Below are 27,858 nucleotides of genomic sequence, written 5' to 3' on the forward strand. Positions count from 1 at the left end.
ATCCCTTCTTTGTAAGGACCAGTCACTTGTTATAAATTTTTATATGTTTATTTTTTAGCCTGGTGGTAAATGCCTCTGTCCTCCTGAATCCAGCATTGCTTTTCTTTTGTTCCTGTGCTTCTCCGTTCCTGAGATATGGCCCTTTCTTTGCTGTATATAAATTTAGTCTTGTTAGCCAAGTGAGCGTGGTCCCAAACATACGCCCACAAAGAAAAGTTGATGAACACACCCATTTGGCTAAACTGACAGGAATTATATACTGGAAAGAGGAGGCCATATCTCTGGAATGGAGAGGCTCAGGAACACAAGAAAAACAACGCTGGGTTCAGGAGAACAGCGGCATTTACACCTGATTTTAAAAAATACATATTTATGCCAAGAAACAGGTCCTCTTTTTGCTTACCAGCAAGTATATCTGCCTCATCCATAAACTGGGTACTGAACATGGTCACTCGATTGGCTTTGCGTTTTTTCAACAGTGCCCAAATGTAGTGGCGGGAACACGGGTCTAATCCTGCGGTGGGCTCATCCAGGAGCAAAATCTGTAAAAAATGACAATCATTTCCTAATCAATCCATGCATATTTACCGATGTAAATCACACCGCTCCCCCAAACAATCTAGGAAGGTCAGCCCTGAATAATGCTTCTTTATTATAAGGCATTAGGTGTAATCTGTGGGGGAATCTGGGAAAAAGTGGTAATGCCACTGCAGGGAAAATTAAACATAGCGGTGCATTATGTTCTCCATAAAATGAATAGGTTGGCACAGTATGAGTGGCCATGCTTGTCAGTCAAAAGACAGCTATTTATTCCGACTACACCATAAATATAAATACAGAAATTAGCCTGCACACTGTAAGGCTACGTGCCTACGTAAGCAGAATTTTCCTGAGCAAAAACGGACTCCTTCGCAGGAAATCCGCATTTTTTTTCGCGTTTTTACTGCGTTTTTGTGCGGATTTTTGCATTTTTTTCCGGAGTATCCTAATACAATGAACATAGTGGCAAATCCACAGATTTTCTGTTCTGCAAAATTAATGAACATGTGGCGTTTTTTCCGCAATGCGTTTTTTTTGCGGAAAAAAACACAGCATGGGCACAAAAATTGCGGAATGCATTCTAATAATGGGATGCTTAATGTATGCATTTTTAAAGCGTTTTTGCAGGGGGGGAAAAAAAACGTGAAAAATCCCGAACGTGGGCACACAGCCTAAGAGTTTATGAGGTGCTGGTGTAACGGACCATGAAAACCCTAAATCAATAGAATACAGATTCACCGCACAATTAAGTGGAATATCTTGAAAAAATTGTGAATTTTATTAGAATATTTTACAAGGGAGCGATAATATATGATAAGAGGAAGACATAGACAAAGCGACTTATGATTAAGACCCCGGCGGGATCGAAACATCAGCACCTTTAGTCGCTTCCTTTTATGGTATATTATCGCTCACTTGTAAAATATTCTAATAAAATTCACTATTTTTGCAAGATATTCCACTTAATTGTGCGGTGAATCTGTATTCTATACACCATAAATATGGCTGAGGTGCAAGCATCCAACATGCCCAATCATTTACCCTAACATCTGCTGTTGGGTTAGACTGATGGTAAAAGGGTTAAAGATGACAAATGCTAATCTTTCATTTGTGAGCCTTCAGCTTCACACCAGGACTCATACTGCATTTATCTATGTGGTCTATAATAGCTGGCTTTCCTCTATCTTGGGGCAGTTGCAGAGAGCACAAGGAATAGGAAGGTAGGAGCTCCGCTGCCTATCTGAGCCCAAAATATGTAAACGGAGGAGGGCCAGGGGTGGACACATAATTAGTACAACCAGTGCAGCCACACAGGAGTCCAAGAAGTACGGGCGCCCATTTCCACCTTCAAAGCAGGTGGAACTGGCCATTATGCTGAGCAATTGGACTGCAAAAGTACCCATGTATTGCTCTTGCACATGGGCCCTCTTCTCTCTGTATCCTCCAGTGAAGAGGGCACATCTGAAAAGATGCATCCATCCTGGTTACGAAGCGGATACTGACCATATTAGAGGAAGTCGTGCCCACCTGTAAGAAGGAAGGAAGAGACCACCCGGTAAGTGAGGGTAAAGAGCTTAGAGGGTACCGCCAGAAGCAAAGAGAGACTGTTGAAGCACAAGCAATGGGGTACTATTATCCGGGAGGACTCTCTGTATATAAACATGAGGAGTTAGTCACCAAAATTATGAAATATTTGAACGGTGAAGAGTTACCGGGATTGTAAAATATGTAGATGGGAGGAGTGGGGCCTAGGGTCATAAGGTTTGTTGAATGATTGTTTTAGTAAACCTGTGGTAGATACGGGTGCCAGAGGAACCATCTTTTTAACAATGAGAGCAATCAATGAGTAGAACAGGCTGCCATCGATATTTGCAGATGATACAAAACTATGTAAAGCAGTCAATACAAGAGAAGATAGTATTGTGCTACAGATGGATCTGGATAAGTTGGGAACTTGGGCCGAAAGGTGGCAGATGCAGTTTAACAATGATAAATGTAAGGTTATACACATGGGAAGAAGGAATCAATATCACCATTACACACTGAACGGTAAACCACTGGGTAAATCTGACATGGAGAAGGACTTGGGGATCCTAGTTAATGATAAACTTACCTGGAGCAGCCAGTGCCAGGCAGCGACAAACAGGATCATGGGGTGCATTAAAAGAGGTCTGGATACACATGATGAGAGCATTATACTGCCTCTGTACAAATCTCTGGTTAGACCGCACATGGAGTACTGTGTACCGTTTTGGGCACCGATGCTCAGGAAGGATATAATGGAACTAGAGCGGGTACAAAGGGGGGCAACAAAATTAATAAAGGGGATGGGGGAACTACAATACCCAGAGAGATTAGCAAAATTAGGATTATTTAGTCTAGAAAAAAGACGATTGAGGGGCAATCTAATAACCATGTATAAGTATATAAGGGGACAATACAAATATCTCTCCGAGGATCTGTTTATACCAAGGAAGGTGACGGTCACAAGGGGGCATTCTCTGCGTCTGGAGGAGAAAATGTTTTTCCACCAACATAGAAGAGGATTCTTTACAAATAGGGTAGTGAGAATCTGGAATTCCCTGCCTGAGGAGGTGATGATGGCGAACTCAGTTGAAGGATTCAAGAGAGGCCTAGATGTCTTCCTGGAGTGTAACAATATTGTATCTTACAGTGATTGTTAGGTTCTTTAGAAGGATGTAGATCTGGGGATTTATTCTGACAGAATTTTATAGGCTGAACTGGATGGACTAATGTCTTTTTTCGGCCTTACTAACTATGTTACTATGAGAGGTAGTGAGTTCTCCTTCAATGGAAGTCTTCAAGCAGAGGCTGGACAGACATCTGTCTGAGATGGTTTAGTGAATCCTGCTTTGAGAAGGTGATTGGACACGATGACCCTAGAGGTCTCTTCCATCTCTAACATTCTGTAATCTCTCAGGGTGAGTGAGAGAGTGACTAAGGATTGGGCAAATGCAGAATTGTGCCCAGTTATCACGTGACAAAGAGATTGCATGGGATTTGGAGAATAATTGCAGAGTCTGTAAATATGTTGATGTTGCAAAATTTATGACAAGTACCTCGTCTGATCTTTCAACATGGTGTTTTTAGCCACAGAGGTTTTTATACCTTTTTTCTTTAATATAGTTTTGGATTTTATCGGATGATCCTGGAACCTGGATTTTTCTCTTTCTTCCATCCAGTGGCGGATTATAATGAGGTCAATCTGGGTGGTAGCCCAGGGCCCAGTGGTGTGGGGGGGCCCACCAGGCCAAGGAAAATTGCCCCATTATAATCCGCCACCATAGTGACATGCCCCCACATGTACCGACCCTTTCCTCCCCCTCCCAGACCCACCAGCCACTGCAGTGCCAGACCCTCACTGATAAATCCCTGCTCTGTGCGCACAGGACCTGTTATGAGGTCACAGGAGGGGAGGAGTCAGGGGTTACATGATCAGGGGCTTCAGTCAGAGGCCCCTGATCATGTGACACCTGACTCCTCCCCTCCTGTGACCTCATCACAGGTCCTGTGCACACAGCCCTCAATGTATTGTGTGCGGGACTCTGCTGTGCTGGTTGTCATGGTGCTGGATGAGGGAATTATGTGTGGGGTCAGGAGGGGGTTTACAGGGTGGATGTAGCTGCGTGTGTGTGCGAGGTGAACAGAGCAGAGCAGTGTGTGTGCGAGGTGTACGGAGCAGAGGCGCGAATGTTCGAGGTGTATGGAGCTGCGCGTGTGTGAGGTGTACGGAGCATAGCCGCGAATGTGCAAGAAGGAACGGAGCAGAGCTGCACATGTGCGAGGTGTACGGAGCAGAGCCGCGAATGTGCGGTGTACGGAGCGGAGCTGCGTGTGTGCGAGGTGTACGAAGCGGAGTTGCGCGTGTGCACAGAGCAGAGCTGCGCGTGTGCGAGGTGTATGGAGCGGAGCTGCACGCATGCGAGGTGTACGGAGCGGAGCTGCCGCGTGCGAGGTGTACGGAGCAGAGCTGCGCATGTGCGAGGTGTACGGATCGGAGCCCCATGTGTTTGTACGAGGTGTACGGAGCGAAGCTGCTTGCGTATGGAATGGAGCCCTGTGTGTACAAAGTGTACAGAGCAGAGCCAGGTGTTTACGGAGTGGAGCCGCATGTGTACAAGGTGTGCGGAGCAGCACGCGTGCGAGGTGTACGGAGAGGATCCACGCGCGTGCGGTGTACGGAGCGAAGCTGTGTGTGTGTACAAGGTGTACGGAGCGAAGCTGCATGTGTATGCGTGGTGTACGGAGCAGAGCAGCGTGTGTACGAGGTGTACGGAATGGAGCCCTGTGTGTACAAAGTGTACAGATCTGAGCCGTGTGTTTACGTAGCGGAGCCGCATGTCTACAAGGTGTATGGAGCAAAGCCGCATGTGTACAAGGTTTACGGAGCAGAGCCATGTGTGTACAAGGTGGACAGAGCGAGCCACGTGTGTATAAGGTGTACGGAGCAGAGCCGCAAGTGTGAGGTTTACGGAGTGGAGCCATGTGTTACTGAGTGGAACCATGTGTGTGCGAGGTGTATGGAGCGAAGCCGTGTGTACGAGGCATACAAAGCGGAACCGTGTGTGTATGAGGTGTACGGAGCGGAGTCCTGTGTGTACGAGGTGTACGGAGAGGAGCCGTGTGTGTGCGAGGTGTACGGAGCAAAGCTGTGTGTATGAAGCATACAAAGCGGAACCGTGTGTGTATGAGGTGTGCGGAGCCATGGGTGTGCAAGGTGTATGATGGGGAGCATTCATACCTCCCAACCGTCCCAGATTTTGAGAGTCTGCCCCACTGCCCCGACTGGGAGCTTACTTTTCCCGCGGACACAGGAGTATACGGCGGAGCCTCGAGGAGCACTTAAAAACTCGCACGTGACATTCCATCAGAAGTGACGTGCTGGAAGTTGACCGGAGGAGATTGTGATGGAACCATGGAGGCACTTCAGGGAATGCTTCAGATCATCACCATGTCCTCCTCCGACAGCACGGACAGCGGGATCGCCTTGGACTCGGGTATGTCGGCCATGTGAGTGGATCATGATATGTCCTGCACCAGGAGGCTCAGGTGGGTACTACAATGTGAGCCGGGCTGGTATATTATCTTTCTTTCTTTCCCCTCTTTCCTTGTCTTTCTTTATCTCTTTCTTTCTTTCTTTCTTTCACTTTCTGTTCTTTCTTTCGCCTCTTTCTTTCTCCATCTCTGTTCTTTCTTTCCCCTTTCTTTCTTTCTTTCTTTCTTTCACCTCTTTCTTTCTCTTTCTTTCCTTCTCTCTTTGTTCCTTCTTTCCCCTCTTTCTTTCTCTCTCCCTCTCTGTTCTCTTTCTTTCCCCTTTCTTTCTTTTTTCTCTCTCTGTTCTTTCTTTCCCCTCTTTCTTTCTCTCTCTCTGTTCTTTCTTTCTTTCCCCTCTTTCTTTTTTCTCTGTGTTCTTTTTTTCTGTCCCCTCTTTCTTTCTCTCTGTTCTTTCTTCCTTTCTCTTTGTTTCACTTTCTTTGTCTCTGTTCTTTCTTTCTCTCTCCTTTCGTTCTCTCTCTTTTTTCTCTCTTTTCCTCAGTACCAGTCAGTGTGTCCACAGTACCAGCCACTGTGCCCTCAGTACCAGTCAGTGTGATCAGCAGTGCTAATTGGGTGTGGTTGGGGCGTGGACATGGGTGTGACTAGTTGTGAAATGGGTGTGATTGGACGGCCGGTAATCAATCATCATAGTGGAAGTCACCTGTTTCCATCAACTTTGTTATATGTGGGCAGTGGGCACCTCTAGTAAGGTGGTCTTGTCATCTCTGCCTCACACATAAGTTACTATGAGGTGTACTTTATTCCTGCCACATTTCTTTCTTGCCCTACTGAATGCCCGCATATATATATTTACTTACTCCTACCCCTATATAAACCCTGCCCCTCCAACCGCCGTCCACTTTCCCATGCTCCTGTTCCAATCCTAGGTTCTTTTTTGGTCCCCACTTGGTCCTCCATATGCTGAACATCTGGGACATGACTAACATTGCGCAGCGTCGTGTCCAGTGTGTGAGGAGACGGCGACTTGTCTGTGGCGTTAACCCCTCTGCTGACATGTTGGGCACAGCCTGTGACGAGGAGCGTCTCTTCCTGTGTATCCGGCCACAGGCTGCACATCGGAGGCTGCTTCTTCTATCTGGGGAAGTTCATGAAGCTGGTGTCCAGGTCAGCAGTTGATAGCGGACTATTAGCTGGTTTCGATGTTAGGTACAGGTGAGTCACGACTAGATGTTGGGTGGAGGCCTTCCAGTATTTGTAAGGCCTCGTGCACACGCTGAGTATTTTGTGAGTTTTTACCTCAGTATTTATAAGGCCTCGTGCACACGCTGAGTATTTGGTGAGTTTTCACTCAGTATTTGTAAGGCCTCATGGACACGTTGAGCATTTGGTGTTTTTTACCTCAGTATTTGTGAGGCCTCGTGCACACGTTGCGTATTTGCAGAGTTTTTTTTACCACAGTATTTAACCCCTTCCCGCCCCTTGACGCACCGTATGCATCATGAAAACTGGTGACTTCCCGACCCCGTCACATGACCGGGGGGGGCCCACAGAGTCTTAACAGCCCAGGGCCCTGGCTACCCTTAATCCACCCCTGCTTCCATCCATGATGTTTCATTGCACTATGAGTTCCTGTGCCTTCAGTCATTCTAGTGGGTGAGCTGACTCTCCTCTGTTGTATATAAGAATCTCAACTGAGTTGTTACACCTTTTTGATACTGCTGATAAAATGGGGGGATTAATATTGTGATTTTCCACGTTAATTCAGCACACGTCTTAATTAAACCCTTAATTAATCAGATTGTCGACCAATCTGAAAACCCATCCTAATAGGAACATCTCTATGACACTTAATGTCCTCTTGTGGGGTGTGTAAGAAAGCAGTAGATAAAGTCCTGGAGGAGAGATATTTGTCACTGAGGTGTCTAGCCTCGGTGACGTAAGTCCTGGAAATGAAGATTCCAGAAATAATAGGTTGCTTGACGTTTTTCATGGGACTGAATTTTGAGTCTGAGATTTAGGAGTGACCAGAAGAGCTTGGGTTGGGGTGGTCGATCCCATAGCTCCAATCCAAGCCTTATAGCTCTTATTTCAGGCAGCTGAGCTATCTCAGAAATCATCTGTGTGTGTGTGGGAGGGAAGTGTTTGACTTTACTTATGTGTTAGAGAAAGGTTGTTTTTATTTTAAGTCCTTCGGGAGTTTATGAAGTTAATAAACCTCGTCTTGTTGGACCAGAGACATAGCTTGTGTTACTATAAATATGGCAGCAATCAGTTAGTCAATGAAATTGAAATTTGGCTAATCACGTCTTTCGTGCAGCCCAAAAAATAAGTGCTTTTGGTAGAACATCTTGTGTAACCAGTGAATGGCCTGACGATAGTATGTGAGCTGTATGGTCTAGTAATAGCAATCGTCTTCATACAGATTGCATCTGCCGGGGTAAAAAGGGTCTTCAACGAGCGTCGATAGACTTGTTATATCGTCGCTCATTACGGGTGGAGGAGACGTGCCCATGTAAGCCTTACCTGTGGGTCCCCCAACAAGGCGATCCCCAGTGTCAATTTCCTCTTCTGTCCTCCGCTTAGTTTACTGGCCTCCACATTCTCAATATTTTTAATGTGCAGATCGGAAATAATTTTTTGGACCTGGTGGAAAAAAAATAAAATATATATTTTTTAAAATATTGTCTTTTTATATAAATTCACTAATCGAGGACCTACAGAAATCAAGGAGCTCACTAATTCTCGATTCTTAGGAGATTGTTATTTTTGCTATACATAACAGGACTGATGCGCTGCCATGTACAGCACAAGCAATAGGACGATCGCAGCTTCAAATCTCCTAAGGGGTTTATTAAATTCAGAAAAAAGTTTTACAAAATATTAAAAAAATACAAAAGTTCACATCACCCCATTTTGTGCCATTAAAAATAAAACAATAAAGAAATAAAAAATACACATTTAATATTGCCACTTTCAGAAAAGTCTGATCTATCAAAATATAAAATAAGATAATCTGATCGGTAAAGGACATACCAAGAAAAAAATCAAAATGCCAGAATTACGTTTTTTTGTCGCGGCGACGTTGCAATAAAATGCAAAACATTTCATGTACATCTAAATGGCATCATTAAAAATGTCAGCTAAGTGCACAAAAAATAAGCCCTCACATAGCCCCAGATACTGAAAAATGGAAACGCTACTAATCTCGGAAAATGGCGATATAAGCAACATTTTTTTTTTTTTACAATTTTCTGAATTTCGTTTCTCCACAAAAAAATATATATATACATGTTTGGTATCTGCGAACTCGTACTGACGTGGGGAATCATATTATCAGATTTAAAAGGGATATTCAAAAGGAAAACTCGCCATGCAAAAGACAAGTCCTCATATGGCTAGAAAATTTTAAAAAGTTATGACTCTTGGAAGAAGGGGAGGAAAAAAACAAAAAGGGAAAGCTCGGGGTGGATTGGGTTAAAGCTTCTTGCCCGCCCCCATAGTAATGCGCACATGAACCGGCCTATCATGACGTCCCGCTTAGGTAACCAATCAGAAGCGGCCATGTCACGTGCATATGTGTCTTAGGAGGCGCAGCCGTGGTCAGTGTTACCAGATGCCAAAGAAGAGCTTTGCGTCGTGTCGGCTGAACCATCACTTTGGTTATAAAACGCAGGAAGAAAGCAAGTATTGTCTGTACCAAGGATGCACAATAAATACCTATATTTCCGGTAGCAAACTGCAGGATTTATTTATTATTTATTGGAAAAGATAACATAAGGGAGTAAACTATAGGAGCAATAGCACATATTAGATATACTGTAGCACCAGTAATGCTGGTCTAGACTGCTTAAATTCCATTAAAAGCACTTAAAAATATATAATCACTGTTAGAGTGTAAGGGGTTCAGTAATAATAGAGGAGGGTGTCAGTATTTCATATTTAGGGTCTGGCGGCCTCTCTGGTTCATATAGGTGGGGTGTGGCTGTAGGAGAGAGGGCCCGCTGTATAACCGGGCCGGAACTAAGGAGACTGTCACCTAGGTTCAACAAGGGTATGTTCCCGGGGGAAGCAGTTACAGGCCGGGACTGAGACTCTTCTAGAAAGTGTGGGTGGGGTGGGGCGACTATAAAAGAAGCACAGGAGACCAGTGAGCAGCATTGGACGGGGAGAGAGACGAGAGGCAGGATGCAGGAAGTTAGGTGGCGCTGGAGAACAAGAGGAGACCAGCGCCTTCCAGAGAGACAGGACGGGGGCTTGCCTGATCCAGGGAGAGGATGGTACCGAGCAACGTGGGGAAGAGACACAGCGCAACCCGCGGCCGCCTCTGCCCCGCTCCACACCGCGGCTGTGGCCCATCCGCTGCGACCCACGGCCGCCTCTGCCCCACTCCATACCGCGGCTGCGGCCCATCAGCTGAGACCCGCACCCGCCTCTGCCCCGCTCCATACCGCGGCTACGGTCCACCCGCTGAGACCCGCGGCCACCACTGCCCCTCTTCTGACCACGGCTGCGGCCTGTACGTCAAGGTCCACGGCAGTCAGTACCTCGCCTCCTTGAGGGGCAGCCCAGATGCTGGGGGACTGTCCTGGGGCCTGCTGTGCCCCTTCTGCACCTGGGCGTAGGAACGCCCGAAGCCTCTGACAACTGCTCGTCGGCTCGGCCCAGCGACTTAGACGACAACCGGACAAATCCCGGACAACAACTCTGCAGGATGTCAGAGAAGGATAAGTGACACTCCGTTGATCGTTAATTATAGTTCCAGGACGTGTAGTCGGCCATATCGCGGCCATACAGTTGCCAGCACTTGCCGAGTACTCTTATATCGTGTTGTGTTTTAGTGTCAAGCTTCCCTGCATGGAAAACTATTGTCAGCTTTACCGTTTAGCCATATAACCCATATATAAAGGTTGAATTTGAGCTTGCTCCATTTCTGACTCGGCACTGCATCCTGCGTACCTGTGAGTACCACATTTGGCATAGTCGGCAGGATACAGTCTCCGAGCGCGAGCGGGGAAGCTGCAGACCAAGGGGGAGAGGGTGGCCCCCGGTCCAGAGCGAATTGGGGGGTTGTTGAGGATGCACCCGATGACCCCTCATCTGGAGGCTGAGGTGGCCCTAATGGCATTGGACAGGGGGCCCGGGACTCAGTGTTGTTAAGACCCCTGGGACACTGAAACACTTTCGCCAGGGTATTACAGATCCTGGTGGAAACCCACGGGGACCCGACTGATGTGGGAGAACTGAGAACCTTGCTGTTTAGCCGCATGCAGGGAGAGGGGGAGATGGCGACCCAATACATGAATGTCTTGCAGGAGCTATATACGGTCATTAAACGGACGGATGGGATAGGTGTGGGACCCATCGACATAACCCTTGGTGACCGGATTGCGGGACCCCCTGACAAAGCAAGCCTTGCGGGAGCGGGTACGAGTGAACCCGTGTTTGACCTTCTCCGAGATAGGGAGTGAGGCACGTACACGAGAGTGGGAGCAAGGGGTGACAGTCCCTGTAGAGAAGGCCCAGAGCATTGAAGCCTCTGTGAGCACCATTAGTGAACCCCAGTGCGTGGAGGAAATGCGACATGAGTTGAAAAATTGGCGAATTGGCTGAAGTGAAGAGGAGGGCCGAAGCTACGAGCAAACGGCCGGGGCCAAGGGCAGCAACCTTGAGTCCCCGTAACCCCCAGGGCGGCCAGCCTTCGCAACCCCTCGCCTGCTTTGACTGTGGCGAAGTGGGCCACTTCGCCCGAGAGTGCCCTCAGCGTGGGAGGTACCCGCCTGACAGCTATTAAACTAGAGGGCTCTGAGTTGGGGGGACGCCGCTCGGAAACAGAACCCACAACGCAGGGTGATGGAAGTCCCAAAGATCTAGTTGCAAAGTGTCCGCTGATTTGGGCAGTTTGAAGGCCACGCGGTGCGCTGCCTGGTGGATACGGGGTCTCAAGTAACAACCATGCCAGAGACCTACTTCCGGCAGCACTTCCATGAAGTCACATGGCCCCAGTGGGGCTCCGTGATAAAGCTACTGGCCGCCAATCAACTACCAATCCCCGTCGTCGGGGCAGCATGGATACAGATCTCGATGTGCGGCAAGCAATTGGGCCGACGAGGCGTGGTCCTGACTCGGGGAGACGCGGGCGATAGACACGCTGTCAATCTGGATATGAATATATTGAAGGAGTTCGGCAGTCTTCTCCTCAGTGAACCAGCCCAAGAGACTCAGAAACAATGAAGCCCCCGCACTCCCCAAGGGCAAGTCTTCCAACAGCTGGTGCGGGGGGCGCGAGTCCAAGAGGCCTGCCAGGAAGGGGAGGTGCTGGGGACGGTGACTGCGCTTGCAGCTCCCTAACTTGTGCTGCCGCCAGGACAGACAGTAATCGCTCTGCCCGTCTGGTCCCATGTACCTCTGCTCGGAGAAGCATGACTAGACCTGCATTCCTTCCACTTACCCCCCGGGTTCCTGGTGGCTCGCGCCCTGGCCACCGTAAGAAAGGGGACAGCCCTCGTACTCTGTGTCAATCTGGAGGACTAAGACATCGCCCTAACACCTCGCACCGAAATGGCAAAGCAGGTAAAACCCCTCGAAGAGGTTCTCCCGCCCCCTGGTGTTGCAGCTGGGGGTGAGTTTAAAGGACCCCTGGGCCGTAACTGTAAATTCCATCCAGACCGCAGGATCCCTGCCTGAGCAGGAATTGCGAGCAGTCTTGGAGCAAATGCGAGCAGAACTCTCCGGACTAGGGCAAGCCCAAATACAGCTGGTAGAAGCCCTCCTGGGCTATTACAAAGAGGTATTCCCTAGCCACAAAGACGACTTCGGTTGCACCACAGCCATTACGCACGGCATCCCCACCGAAGAAACTGCCCCCATCAGGGAACGTTATTGGCAGATTCCTCTGCAATTGTACCAAGAAGTGAAGACACTACTGGGCCAACTGCTGCGAAAGGGGGTTATCCGAGAAAGCCAAAGTCTCTGGGCAGCCCCCATTGTGCTGGTGCGGAAAAGGGACGGCACTCTGCGTTTCTGCGTGGACTACTGGAAGCTGAACACCTGCACCATCAAAGACTCATATCCGCTTCCCCATATAGAGCAGGGTTTCCCAACTCCAGTCCTCAAGGCACACCAACAGATCATGTTTTCAGGATTTCCTTAGTATTGCTCAGGTGATAATTGCTTCACCTGTGCAATACAAAGGAAATCCTGAAAACATGATCTGTTGGTGTGCCTTGAGGACTAGAGTTGGGAAACCCTGATATAGAGGAGTCCCTGTTGGCCCTGGGAAAGGCAAAATATTTTTCTACCTTGGACTTGGCCAGTGGATATCGGCAGGTACCAATGTCAGAAGAAGATCGTGCAAAAAATGCCTTCATCTTGCCCATGGGCTGTTCGAATTTAATCAGATGCCGTTCGGACTGGCCAACACCCCCGGAACCTTCCAGAGATTGATGGAGCGGTGTCTGGGTGACGTAAACTTCAAGGTCACCCTAATATACCTGGACGACATCATCATCTGCGCCGCCACGTTTGAGGTTCACTTGCATCATCTGGACCAGGTACTCGGCCAGTTACAAAAGTACGGGTTGAAGGTAAAGCCCCAGAAATGCCATCTGTTCCGCACACAGATCGAGTATCTAGGGCATGTCGTCTCCACTGAGGACGTGAAACCGTCTCTGGAGAAAGTCGCTGTGATACGGGAGTGACCTACCCCCAAGACGGTGAAGAATGTGCAGGCCTTTCTGGGGCTGGCCGGATATTACCGTCGCTTCGTGAAAAACTTCGCCCGCCAAGCCCGAGTCCTGCAGGACCTAGTAAAGGGAACCCCAGCCGGTGCCAACAGCTGGAAGGTACAATGGCGTGACCCACAGGAGGAAGCTTTCCGGGACCTCAAAACTTCACTCTCGGAAGCCCCGGTGTTGGCCTACACGGATTTTTCGCAACCGTTTATTCTGCACACCGACGGGAGTTTGCACGGGCTGAGGGCTGTGTTGTCCCAGATGCAGGACGGCCAAGAGAAGGTGATTGCCTATGGCAGCCGGTCACTTCACGACTCCGAACGCAATCCCGACAACTACAGCTCCTTTAAGCTCAAGCTTCTTGTGATGGTGTGGGACATGACGGAGCGATTCGCGGAGTACCTAGCAGGCTCCGAGGTGGTGGTACGAACAGACAGCAACCCACTAGCCCACCTTGAAAATGCTAATTGTGGGACCCTGGAGCAACGTTGGGTAGCCAGGATGGCCAAATTTAAGTATAAAATCTTTTACAAACGGGGAGCAGAGAATGTCCACGCCGACGCCTTGTCCCGAATCCAACACACCGCCCCAGGACAGAGCCGAGATGAAGAGTTAGAAGGAGAAGAAACACCATTTTCCTCAGGCACCACCGAAACAACGGCGGTAACAAGAGAACAGTCCCGTGCGGGACCCACAAGGGGCATCCTGGAACAATCCCGGGACGAATGGATACGTCAGCAACAGGAAGATGAGGAAATCAGCTCCCTACGTCGATGGGTGGCAGCGAAAGTACTGTCCAATGATGCTCAAAGAACGACACTTTCAAGGGACACGTTACGCCAGAGGGAGAAGCTAGTGCTCAAAAACGGACTAAAACCGAACTGCGCGCAGAACCAACAGCAGCTTGGCAAGTGGTAGTGTCGGGGGTCCAACTAACTGAAATTGCCTGGGAAGCTCATGAAAAGGGGGTTCATTTCGGGGCACAAAAGACTTTCCAGTGGCTACAGCGAATAGCCTACCGCCCCCGGTTACAAAATGAAGTGGAAGACGTATGTCGAAAATGCCACCAATGTGAGCTGAATAAACAACCAGAGCAAAGAGCCCCTATACAAACAATAGTAACAACAGCGCCGCTCGAGCTATTAATGATAGACTACCTGACCATCGGTCCAGCCCACTAGGGGTACGAGCATTGCTTAGTCATGGTGGACCATTTTACCAAGTTCGCCATGGTGACCCCCACCAGAGACAAAACGACAGAATCCGCAGCCTACGCTATTTGTAAGAACTTTATTCAAGTGTATGGTTGCCCACAACGTATCCACTCGGATCAGGGCGCCTGCTACCTGGGAAAAGTAATGGAGGAACTACATTGCCTGTACGGCAATGATAAATCTCGGACCACACCATACCATCCGCAGGGGTACAGGGCCTGCAAATGATTTAATCGGACTTTAGTCCAAATGCTAAGTACCCTGGAGGACGACCGAAGGACCCGTTGGCCCCAGTACATCCCCGAGCTGGTCTGGGTATATAACAACCGGGTACATCGAGTCACCGGCTACACTCCATACTCTTCGGCCGAGAAGGCAAAGGGATCACCGAGGTGGAGTTGGACCCAGATGAGGAACGACCATGGGCAGGGGTCCCGTCATGGATCCGGGATCACCAGTACCGTCTGCAAACCCTACACAGACTAGTACAAACAAACATCTGAGATCTGGAACACCCAGGGGAAGCCCCGTCGCAACCCACAGAATTCCGCAAAGGAGATCGCGTACTTGTACGAGACCAGAGCCCCCAAAACAAATTGGAGCACCGGTGGGAGGAACATCCCTACCGAGTACTACGACGAATAAGTTCAAATGGGCCTGTATATGAGAAAGAGACTGAAAAAGAAGGGGACCGGCTCGTCCGAACAGTACATTGCAATATGTTGCGGCCCTGTATATCCGCAGATCCCAAACAGCCCAAGGCCCCTACTCAGGCCCCAGATCCTATGCCAGCTGTGTGGGATGATGAAGAGGGCTACCAGGCAATAAGGACCGACACACCCAGGGCCAGTGCCCCTATGACCCCAGCTATCTAACCACCTTCCACCACCCCAGATGACCCCATCACGCCAACTGAACTGCGACGCTCCGAGCGGTCTACAGCAGGAAAACCCCCGAACGATATGAACAAGATCAGTTCGTATGGCAAAAACGACTTCAGTGCCAAAACAAGAACACTAACTTCCCCCAACCCTCGCCTGGGACCTGGCTAGCAAAAAGGATGGGGGAGTGTAGGAGAGAAGGCCCCGGAATGAGGGCCCGCTGTATAACCGGGCCGGAACTAAGAGGACTGTCACCTAGGTTCTGCAAGGGTATGTTCCCGAGGGAAGCAGTTACAGGCCAGGACGGAGACTCTTCTAGAAAGTGTGGGGGCGGGGCAACTATAAAAGAAGCACAGGAGACCTGTGAGCGGCATTCGACGGGGGAGACAAGAGGCAGGACGCAGGAAGCTAGGTGGTGCTGGAGAACAAGAGGAGACCAGCGCCTTCCAGAGAGACAGGACGGGGGCTCGCCTGATCCAGGGAGAGGACAGTACCGAGCAACGTGGGGAAGAGACAACACAACCTGCGGCCGCCTCTGCCCCGCTCCATACCGTGGCTGTGGCCTGACCGCTGAGACCCGCGGCCGTCTCTGCCCCGCTCCATACCACGGCTGCGGCCTGACCACTGAGACCCGCGGCCGCCTTTGCCCCGCTCCATACCGCGGCTGCGGCCTGACCACTGAGACCCGCGGCCGCCTCTGCCTCGCTCCATACCGCGGCTACAGCCCGACCACTGAGACCAGCGGCTGCCTCTGCCCCGCTCCGTACCACGGCTGCGGCCTGACCACTGAGACCCGTGGCCGCCTCTGCCCCACTCCATACCGCGGCTGCAGCCCGACCACTGAGACCAGCGGCTGCCTCTGCCCCGCTCCATACCGCGGCTGCGGCCCATCCACTGAGACCCGCGGCCGCCTCTGTCCCACTCCATACCGCAGCTGCGGCCCACCCGCTGAGACCCGCGGCCACCTCTGCCCCACTCCATACCATGGCTGCGGCACACCCGCTGAGATCCGCGGCCGCCACTGCCCCTCTTCTGACCATGGCTGCGGCCTGTACGTTAAGGTCCGCGGCAGTCACTATCTCGCCTCCTCAAGGGGCAGCCCCGATGCTGGGGGACTCTCCTGGGGCCTGCTGTGCCCCTTCTGCACCTGGGCGTAGGAACGCCCGAAGCCTCCGATAACTCCTCGTCAGCTGGGCCCAGCGACTGAGACGCCGAACGGACACTCCCCGGACAACAACTCTGCAGGATGTCAGAGAAGGATAAGTGACACTCCGTTGATCGTTAATTATAGTTCCAGGACTAGTAGTCGGCCATATCGCGGCCATACAGTTGCCGGCACTTGTCGAGTACTCTTATATCGTGTTATTTGTGTTTTAGTGTCAAGCTTTCCTGCGTGGAAAACTATTGTCAGCTTTACCATTTAGCCATATAACCCATATATAAAGGTTGAATTTGAGCTTGCTCCGTCTCTGGCTCGTCACTGCATCCTGTGTACCTGCGAGTACCACATGGATACTTGATGTTACCTCTTGATATACTTGCTTGGCGGGGATGCCCTTTATTATGGCAAATACTTTCAGATTTTCTTTTACTGTTAAAGGGTCGAACTTCACATCAACCTGCGGGCAGAAGCCAAGTCTCTTCTTTATCTCTTCCACGTGTTCCATATGTGATATACTGTAGTTATACACAGAGACTGAACCTGGAGAAAGATTCAAAATCATATCATCTGCACAGGAGCTGTTTACAAAATTTGTGCATTTTTGTTCTCGACTTTCTACACACCCTTTAAACCCTTGTTGACTCAAGACATTCTGGTATGTCATATTTCTGATGGGGGTTATGAAATGGGCTCAGGAACTAAACTCTCTTCACAAGACAGATGTCAGCTAGCTCCAATCATTGCATTTAAATGGAGCGATCACGTCACGTGACCATTCCAGCACCCATTGAGTCAAGGAGTTGCAATACAGATGGGGGCCAGCCTGTTGAAGGCTTCCCAATCAGCATCATCTTCCTACTCCATGATTCCACGCAATAGGCAAGCAAAAAAGTGAGAAAAAAAATATTGCGTCTGAGTCCCTCCCTTATAATATATATATATATATATATATATATATATATATATATATATACTAGCTGAAGAGCCCGGCGCTGCCCAGGCATAGTAACTAACTGTGGTTAGCTATAACAAATTATAATTATCCTCCATCCCATAGTCCCGTGCCCATATACCTATCATATATATCCACCATCCCATAGGCCCGTGCCCATATACCCATCATACATATCCTCCATCCCATAGTCGAGTGCCCATATACCCATCACACATCCTCCATCCCATAGTCCCATGCCCATATACCCTTCATACATATTCTCCATCCCATAGTCCCATGCCCATATACCCATCATACATATTCACCATTCCATAGTCGAGTACCCATATACCCATCACACATCCTTCATCTCATATACCCATTATGACATCATCAACACCATGGCAACCGTTATGGCATAACTGTCACCATTGCAACCTATTAAGACATCATCGTCACCATGACAACCATTGTGACAGCATCTTCGCCATTGCAACCTATTATGACATTAGTGTCGCCATGGCAACCATTATGACATCTTAATGAGGGGTGGGGCTTGCAACCTTTGATGACATCAGCGTCGCCATGGCAACCATTATGACATCATAATGAGGGGCGGGGCTTGATACACACACACTTTTTCCCCATTATGTAGATAGGGGCAAAATTGTTTGGTGAATTGGAACGCGCGGGGTTAAAATTTCACCTCACAACATAGCCTATGACGCTCTCGGGGTCCAGACGTGTGACTGTGCCAAATTTTGTGGCTGTAGTTGCCACGGTGCGGATGTCAATCCCGGACATACACACCCACATTGACCTTATATATTATATATATATATATATATATATATATACAGTCATGGCCAAAAGTATTGACACCCCTGCAATTCTGTCAGATAATATTCAGTTTCTTCCTGAAAATGATTGCAAACACAAATTCTTTGGTATTATTATCTTCATTTAATTTGTCTTAAATGAAAAAACACAAAAGAGAATGAAGCAAAAAGCAAAACATTGATCATTTCACACAAAACTCCAAAAATGGGCCGGACAAAAGTATTGGCACCCTCAGCCTAATACTTGGTTGCACAACCTTTAGCCAAAATAACTGCGTCCAACCGCTTCCGGTAACCATCAATGAGTTTCTTACAATGCTCTGCTGGAATTTTAGACCATTCTTCTTTGGCAAACTACTCCAGGTCCCTGATATTTGAAGGGTGCCTTCTCCAAACTGCCATTTTTAGATCTCTCCACAGGTGTTCTATGGGATTCAGGTCTGGACTCATTGCTGGCCACCTTAGAAGTCTCCAGTGCTTTCTCTCAAACCATTTTCTAGTGCTTTTTGAAGTGTGTTTTGGGTTATTGTCCTGCTGGAACACCCATGACCTCTGAGGTAGACCCAGCTTTCTCACACTGAGCCCTAAATTATGCTGCAAAATTTGTTGGTAGTCTCCTGTCTTCATAATGCCATGCACACGGTCAAGCAGTCCAGTGCCAGAGGCAGCAAAGCAACCCCAAAACATCAGGGAACCTCCGCCATGTTTGACTGTAGGGACCATGTACTTTTCTTTGAATGCCTCTTTTTTCTCCTGTAAACTCTATGTTGATGCTTTTGCCCTAAAAGCTCTACTTTTGTCTCATCTGACCAGAGAACATTCTTCCAAAATGTTTTAGGCTTTTTCAGGTAAGTTTTGGCAAACTCCAGCCTGGCTTTTTTATGTCTCGGGGTAAGAAGTGGAGTCTTCCTGGGTCTCCTACCATACAGTCCCTTTTAATTCAGATGCCGACGGATAGTACGGGTTGACACCGTTGTACCCTCGGACTGCAGGGCAGCTTGAACTTGTTTGGATGTTAGTGGAGGTTCTTTATCCAACATCTGCACAATCTTGCGTTGAAATCTCTTGTCAATTTTTCTTTTCCGGCCACATCTAGGGAGGTTAGCCACAGTGCCATGGGCTTTAAACTTCTTGATGACACTGTGCACGGTAGACACAGGAACATTCAGGTCTTTGGAGATGGACTTGTAGCCTTGAGATTGCTCATGCTTCCTCACAATTTGCTTTCTCAAGTCCTCAGACAGTTCTTTGGTCTTCTTTCTTTTCTCCATGCTCAATGTGGTGCACACAAGGACACAGGACAGAGGTTGAGTCAACTTTAATCCATGTCAACTGGCTGCAAGTGTGATTTAGTTATTGCCAACACCTGTTAGGTGCCACAGGTAAGTTACAGGTGCTGTTAATTACACAAATTAGAGAAGCATCACATGATTTTTCGAACAGTGCCAATACTTTTGTCCACCCTCTTTTTTATGTTCGGTGTGGAATAATATCCAATTTGGCTTTAGGACAATTCTTTTTGTGTTTTTTCATTTAAGACAAATTAAATGAAGATAATAATAGCAAAGAATTTGTGTTTGCAATCATTTTCAGGAAGAAAATGAGTATTATCTGACAGAATTGCAGGGGTGTCAATACTTTTGGCCATGACTGTATATATACACACAGGGGTTGGACAAAATAATGGAAATAACTTACATTTTGGCATCATAATCTTCGAACATGTTACAAACATGCGAACCGTGACATATGGCAATGTTTTGTAGTTGATTATTTGTGATATGTGTATGTAAATTAACTGTTTGTTTTGCAGAATTGTAAGAACATTGATGAGAACCTGATACCAATGGCAGACCACTCGGATTTTCAAAGAGGCCAAATTTTGGTGCTCGTATGGCAGGCGCTAGTGTAACAGAGAGTGCCCGAATGCTTGGCGTGTCAAGAGGTACTGTCTTCAAAGTAATGACTGCGTTTGAAAGAGAAGGAAAAACGTTCGCAGCAAAGCACAGGTCCGGCCAGTGGCGGATTATAATGAGGTCAATTTGGGCAGTTGTCCCGGGCCCTGTGGGGTTAAGGGGCCCACAGCCCAGGCCAGTAAATTGCCCCATTATAATCCGCCACCGCGCAGGGCCGGATTATAGGCAGGGCAGGCGGGGCTTCAGCCCCGGGGCCCCCACCACAAGAGCTTCTAAGGGGGCCCCCACCACATTCCTGCTGGCTGCTGCAATGGCACTCCATCTTCTCCCCACCTAAAAGTGAGTGACCGTGGGGGCGGCATTATGTGCTCTGCTACCAGCAGCATCTACAAGTAGCGTGAACGCTGATGCTGCTGGTAGCGTGCAAAGGCTTGTGATGAGATCACAGGAGGTAAGGTGTCAGGGCCTCCCGATCATGTGACCCCTGTCTCCTCCCCTCCTGTGACCTCATCACAGGTCCTGTGCGCACAGCACTGAGAGCAGCCATGTATGTGGAGTGCGGCTCTGCGGGTGGAGGTCGGTGCTGGAGGCTCCATTATTCTCTATGTGGAGTGTGGCTCTGTGGGTGGAGGTCGGTGCTGGAGGCCCCATTATTCTCTATGTGGAGTGCGGCTCTGCGGGTGGAGGTCGGTGCTGGAGGCTCCATTATTCTCTATGTGGAGTGCGGCTCTGCGGGTGGAGGTCGGTGCTGGAGGCTCCATTATTCTCTATGTGGAGTGCGGCTCTGCGGGTGGAGGTCGGTGCTGGAGGCTCCATTATTCTCTATGTGGAGTGTGGCTCTGCGGGTGGAGGTCGGTGCTGGAGGCTCCATTATTCTCTATGTGGAGTGCGGCTCTGCGGGTGGAGGTCGGTGCTGGAGGCTCCATTATTCTCTATGTGGAGTGTGGCTCTGCGGGTGGAGGTCGGTGCTGGAGGCCCCATTATTCTCTATGTGGAGTGCGGCTCTGCGGGTGGAGGTCGGTGCTGGAGGCTCCATTATTCTCTATGTGGAGTGCGGCTCTGCGGGTGGAGGTCGGTGCTGGAGGCTCCATTATTCTCTATGTGGAGTGCGGCTCTGCGGGTGGAGGTCGGTGCCGGAGGCTCCATTATTCTCTATGTGGAGTGCGGCTCTGCGGGTGGAGGTAGGTGCCGGAGGCTCCATTATTCTCTATGTGGAGTGTGGCTCTGCGGGTGGAGGTCGGAGCTGGAGGCTCCATTATTCTCTATGTGGAGTGCGGCTCTGCGGGTGGAGGTCGGTGCTGGAGGCTCCATTATTCTCTATGTGGAGTGCGGCTCTGCGGGTGGAGGTCGGTGCTGGAGGCTCCATTATTCTCTATGTGGAGTGCGGCTCTGCGGGTGGAGGTCGGTGCTGGAGGCTCCATTATTCTCTATGTGGAGTGCGGCTCTGCGGGTGGAGGTAGGTGCTGGAGGCTCCATTATTCTCTATGTGGAGTGCGGCTCTGCGGGTGGAGGTCGGTGCTGGAGGCTCCATTATTCTCTATGTGGAGTGAGGCTCTGCGGGTGGAGGTCAGTGCTGGAGGCTCCATTATTCTCTATGTGGAGTGCAGCTCTGCGGGTGGAGGTCGGTGCTGGAGGCCCCATTATTCTCTATGTGGAGTGCGGCTCTGCGGGTGGAGGTCGGTGCTGGAGGCCCCATTATTCTCTATGTGGAGTGCGGCTCTGCGGGTGGAGGTCGGTGCTGGAGGCCCCATTATTCTCTATGTGGAGTGCGGCTCTGCGGGTGGAGGTCGGTGCTGGAGGCTCCATTATTCTCTATGTGGAGTGCGGCTCTGCGGGTGGAGGTCGGTGCTGGAGGCTCCATTATTCTCTATGTGGAGTGCGGCTCTGCGGGTGGAGGTCGGTGCTGGAGGCTCCATTATTCTCTATGTGGAGTGTGGCTCTGTGGGTGGAGGTCGGTGCTGGAGGCCCCATTATTCTCTATGTGGAGTGCGGCTCTGCGGGTGGAGGTCGGTGCTGGAGGCTCCATTATTCTCTATGTGGAGTGCGGCTCTGCGGGTGGAGGTCGGTGCTGGAGGCTCCATTATTCTCTATGTGGAGTGTGGCTCTGTGGGTGGAGGTCGGTGCTGGAGGCCCCACTATTCTCTATGTGGAGTGCGGCTCTGCGGGTGGAGGTCGGTGCTGGAGGCCCCATTATTCTCTATGTGGAGTGCGGCTCTGCGGGTGGAGGTCGGTGCTGGAGGCCCCATTATTCTCTATGTGGAGTGCGGCTCTGCGGGTGGAGGTCGGTGCTGGAGGCTCCATTATTCTCTATGTGGAGTGCGGCTCTGCGGGTGGAGGTCGGTGCTGGAGGCTCCATTATTCTCTATGTGGAGTGCGGCTCTGCGGGTGGAGGTCGGTGCTGGAGGCTCCATTATTCTCTATGTGGAGTGCGGCTCTGCGGGTGGAGGTCGGTGCTGGAGGCTCCATTATTCTCTATGTGGAGTGAGGCTCTGCGGGTGGAGGTTGGTGCTGGAGGCCCCATTATTCTCTATGTGGAGTGCGGCTCTGCGGGTGGAGGTCGGTGCTGGAGGCTGCATTATTCTCTATGTGGAGTGCGGCTCTGCGGGTGGAGGTCGGTGCTGGAGGCTCCATTATTCTCTATGTGGAGTGCGGCTCTGCTGGTGGAGGTCAGTGCCGGAGGCCCCATTATTCTCTATGTGGAGTGCGGCTCTGCGGGTGGAGGTCGGTGCTGGAGGCCCCATTATTCTCTATGTGGCGTGTGGCTCTACGATTCGTGACCCCCGTCACGTGACGAGGGGGGCCCACAGAGTCTGAACTGCCCCGGGCCCTGGCTACCCTTAATCCACCCCTGGGTCCGGCCGAAAGTCGAAGTTGACTGAGAGAGACCGTCGGACTCTAAAGAGAATTGTGAGAGAGGATCGCAAGACCACGGCTCCGAAAATCACTGCTGAGCTCAATGAACACCTACAGAACCCAGTTTCCATGAAAACTTTTCCTCGGGAGCTGCACAAATCTGGATTCCACGAAAGAGCTGCAATTCGAAAACCGCTGCTCTCAATGACAAATGTTTCCAAGCGTTTAGAGTGGTGTAGAAACCTCCAGAATTGGTCCCTCGAGCAGTGGAAACGTGATATTCTCAGACTAATCATCGTTTACCCTATTTCCGGCCGAGTGTACGTTTGGAGACAGCCGAAAGAAGCATTCCATCCAGACTGCCTTCTCCCAACCGTAAAACATGGCTGAGGTTCTGTGATGATCTGGGGTGCTATTTCGTGGAGATCCGCCGGGCCAATGATATCCCTTCAAGGAAGAATTAACAGCCGTGATTATTTAGGCATTTTGGGCGACCAAGTGCATCCTATGGTTCAAGCACTGTTCCCAGAGGGGAACGCCATCTTTCAGGATGATAATGCACCAATTCATACAGCTAGAATCGTTAAAGCATGGCATGAGGAACATTGTAATGAAGTTGAGCATCTCACCTGGCCCCCACAATCCCCAGACCTCAACATTATTGAGCATTTATGGTCGATTTTAGAGATTTAAGTTAGACGTCGATTTCCGCCGCCATCATTGCTCAAAGAACTGGAGGGTGTTTTAACTGAAGAATGGGCTAAAATTCCTTTGGAAACAACTCGCACCTTGTATGAATCCATACTTCGGATAATTGAGGCTGTAATCGCCGCAAAAGGTGGACCTACACCATATTAAACTAACTTTTGTTGATGTTTCCAGGGGTTTCCATTATTTTGTCCAACCCCTGTGTGTATATATATATATATATATATATATATATATATACACTGTATATATATATAAAAATAAAAAAAAGGATTGATAAAGACGGGTCACCGTTGAAACATCGTCACCTGAGGATCAGTAAAGTATCCACTTTTTTCACATTTAATTTGGAGTGCTGCTTATTTTTTTATTTTATATATATACATATATATATATTCAATACTATTACAGCTGTAAAAAGCTGATGTATGAAAATATTAAATTAAGCTGTACGGTAAAAGCAGTAAGGAGAAAAATAATTGAAATGCCAAGTTTGCTGTTTTTCGGTCACTGCAAAAATGCAATTTTGAGGATTATTTTATCATTTAATTTCATGTTTCAGTAAAATAAAACTACATCTTGTCCTGGAAAAAAATTGGCTACAGTCATATGTTAAAGTTTGGGCACCCCTATTAATGTTAACCTTTTTTCTTTATAACAATTTTGTTTTTTGCAACAGCTATTTCAGTTTCATATATCTAATAACTGATGGACTCAATTATATTTCTGGATTCAAATGAGGTTTATTGTACTAACAGAAAATGTGCAATCTGCATTTTAACAAAATTTGACCGGTGCAAAAGTATGGGCACCTCAACATAAAAGTGACATTAATATTTCGTAGATCCTCCTTTTGCAAAAATAACAGCCTCTAGTCGCTTCCTGTAGCTATTAATGAGTTGCTGGATCCTGGATGAAGGTATTTGTGACCATTCCTGTTTACAAAACAATTCCAGTTCAGTTAAGTTTGATGGTCGCTGAGCATGGACAGCCCGCTTCAAATCATCCCACAGATGTTCAATGATATTCAGGTCTGGGGACTGGGATGGCCATTCCAGAACATTGTAATTGTTCCTCTGCATGAATGCCTGAGTAGATTTTGGAGCGGTGTTTTGGATCATTGTCTTGCTGAAATATCCATCCCCTGCGTAACTTCAACTTCGTCACTGATTCTTGCACATTATTGTCAAGAATCTGCTGATACTGAGTTGAATCCATGCGACCCTCAACTTTAACAAGATTCCCGGTGCCGGCATTGGCCACACAGCCCCAAAGCATGATGGAACCTCCACCAAATTTTACTGTGGGTAGCAAGTGTTTTCTTGGAATGCTGTGTTTTTTAGCCTCCATGCATAACGCCTTTTTGTATGACCAAACAACTCAATCTTTGTTTCATCAGTCGACAGGACCTTCTTCCAAAATGTAACTGGCTTGTCCAAATGTGCTTTTGCATACCTCAGGCGACTCTGTTTGTGGCGTGCTTGCAGAAACGGCTTCTTTCGCATGACTCTCCCATACAGCTTCTCCTTGTGCAAAGTGCGCTGTATTGTTGACCGATGCACAGTGACACCATCTGCAGCAAGATGATGCTGCAGGTCTTTGGAGGTGGTCTGAGGATTGTCCTTGACTGTTCTCACCATTCTTCTTCTCTGCCTTTCTGATATTTTTCTTGGCCTGCCACTTCTGGGCTTAACAAGAACTGTACCTTTGTTCTTCCATTTCCTTACTATGTTCCTCACAGTGGAAACTGACAGGTTAAATCTCTGAGACAACTTTTTGTATCCTTCCCCTGAAAAGCTATGTTGAATAATCTTTGTTTTCAGATCATTTGAGAGTTGTTTTGAGGAGCCCATGATGCCACTCTTCATAGGAGAATCAAATAGGAGAACTACTTGCAAGTGGCCACCTTATATACCTTTTCTCATGATTTGATACCTGGCTATGAAGTTCAAAGCTCAATGAGGTTACAAAATCAATTTAGTGCTTCAGGAAGTCAGTAAAAAGTAGTTAGGAGTGTTCAAATCAAGAAAATGATAAGGGTGCCCATATTTTTGCACCGGTCAAATTTTGTTTAAATACAGATTGCACATTTTCTGTTAGTACAATAAACTTCATTTGAATCCAGAAATATAACTGAGTCCATCAGTTATTAGATATATGAAACTGAAATAGCTGTTGCAAAAACCACAATTGTTATAAAGAAAAGAGGTTAACATTAATAGGGTGCCCAAACTTTAACATATCACTGTATGTCGATGGGAAATTTAAAAAGTTATGCCATAAGAAGGGAAGCAAAAAAAACTAAAGTGCAAAAATGAAAAATCACGAATGGTTAGGGTTATCTATTGATGTTACAATGACATCTTACCACCAGTCGCTGGGCACATGCCACTTAAAATATTAAGTAGTGTTGTTTTTCCTGCCCCGCTGTGTCCAAGCAAAGCTGTAATTTGCCCTTCATATATATTTAAATTTAGACCTGCGAGAAAAAGAATATTGTTTAATGACTGTCTAATATTTCAGCGCATTTTCAACTCTTGATGCCAAATTACAGGAATTTCCCTGCAGAAATCCACAGCTGTCATAACTAATTGGACCCGATTCATCATTCTAAGTCACTTTTCTTTTTTTTTTGTCTTGCTGTTTTCTTCATTGATGATTTTTGCACCAAATTCTTGAAAATGGCAAATAGGGGCCATACATTTTGCATAAAATAAAAAGATTTTTTTCTGTCTTTGACGATTTTTGTGACTTTTTATAACTGACAATTGTGCCAAAATTTCTGGCATCCAAGGAGGTCAGGAGGACTAGAGAACACTTGCAACAAATGTAGTGACTTGCACCTAATGAATCAAACAAAACATCTGGAAACCCTAAAGTTTTGGAAGTTTTGACTTGCAAAATCTTTACAGGAGCATAAAAAAGGAATCCCTGCATTGCAGTACTTACAATAATAAAAAAGAAATACCGTAATAAATAAACTCGCCTCTCAAAGCCTCAACCTTTTTATCCGAGTCGATGAAAGTCTTCCTAACCTCATGTATCCTGGAAGAAAAATAAACTGTTTTAAGTTTTTAACATTTCTTAAATTAAGTCTTCAGTCAGATTTCAGTAACTTTTGCAAAAGTTTTTTTTAGGGAAAATCATAAAAGCTGCAGCCTTAATGTTTTGTACAGATTTTAATGTTCTTCAAAACCACACTCCCCCAACTATGTCTGTATGGCCCTTGTGCACTGGGCACTGTCATGGGGGAACAGGAAAGGACCTTCCCCAAATTGTTCACACAATAGTGGAAGCTACAGTTGTCTAAAATGTCTAGTATTGAAAAACTCAGATAGAAAAGTGTGATCCATCACTGCACAGAACACCTTTCCTCAAGAGTCCAGTGGTGTCAGCTTTACACCACTCTATCCGACGCTCAGCATTGTGCTTGGTGATGTAAGGCTGCGTGCAGCTGCTCGGCCATGGAGCTCCTGGTGGGGGCGCAGTGTTTGTGCTGATATTAATTGCAAAGTAGGTCTAATCTCTGCAGTTATTGAGTCACCAGAGCAAAGGTGACTTTTCTGTCCTCTGCTCTTCAGCACTCGTCCCCCCCGCCCTTAACGTTGCAGTTCCTTTCACTTCTCAATAATATCACTCACAGGTGATGGGGAAAGATTTAAAAGGGAAGATATGTGATGAACTGTCTGGTTACACAGATGGCTACTAGTGAGCTCTGCACCACCAGCCGTTCTATCATATGTTAGTAAATGCGAGGGGCCGGATATTATACACTGGGGGGGCCAGATGTTATACACTCGGGGGGAGGAACCTGATGTTATACACCGAGAGTGAGGAGCTGGATGTTATACACCGGGGGGGCAAGAGACCAGAATTTATACACTGAGGGGCGAGGGACCGGATATTATACGCCAGGGGTGAGGGGCCTGATATTATACACTGGGGCGAGGGGCCTGATATTATACACTGGGGCGAGGGGCCTCATATTACATACCTTGGGCAATGGAACTGAATGAAATAGTGGAATTGAATGACTAAGATGTGTGTCCTAATACTTTTCTC

General features: G+C 48.2%; 1 protein-coding gene across 2 annotated transcripts in view; it reads right to left on the reverse strand.

The window, feature by feature from the left end:
- The window catches only part of LOC141072763 (ABC-type organic anion transporter ABCA8-like), a 313,983-nt gene that overhangs the window by 217,117 nt on the left and 69,008 nt on the right, over positions 1-27,858 (reverse strand). For both annotated transcript variants that reach the window (XM_073559970.1, XM_073559969.1), the window contains exons 11-15: positions 26,783-26,841; positions 26,165-26,275; positions 16,911-17,086; positions 8,083-8,202; positions 404-542 (exon numbers count right to left, since the gene is read on the reverse strand). In XM_073559970.1, the coding sequence (XP_073416071.1) occupies positions 404-542; positions 8,083-8,202; positions 16,911-17,086; positions 26,165-26,275; positions 26,783-26,841 (605 nt within the window). The remainder of the gene's footprint in view (positions 1-403; positions 543-8,082; positions 8,203-16,910; positions 17,087-26,164; positions 26,276-26,782; positions 26,842-27,858) is intronic.

Source organism: Dendrobates tinctorius, unplaced genomic scaffold, assembly GCF_039654945.1.
Source record: "Dendrobates tinctorius isolate UK_male_01 unplaced genomic scaffold, ASM3965494v1 ptg000014l, whole genome shotgun sequence".
NCBI lineage: Eukaryota > Metazoa > Chordata > Amphibia > Anura > Dendrobatidae > Dendrobates > Dendrobates tinctorius.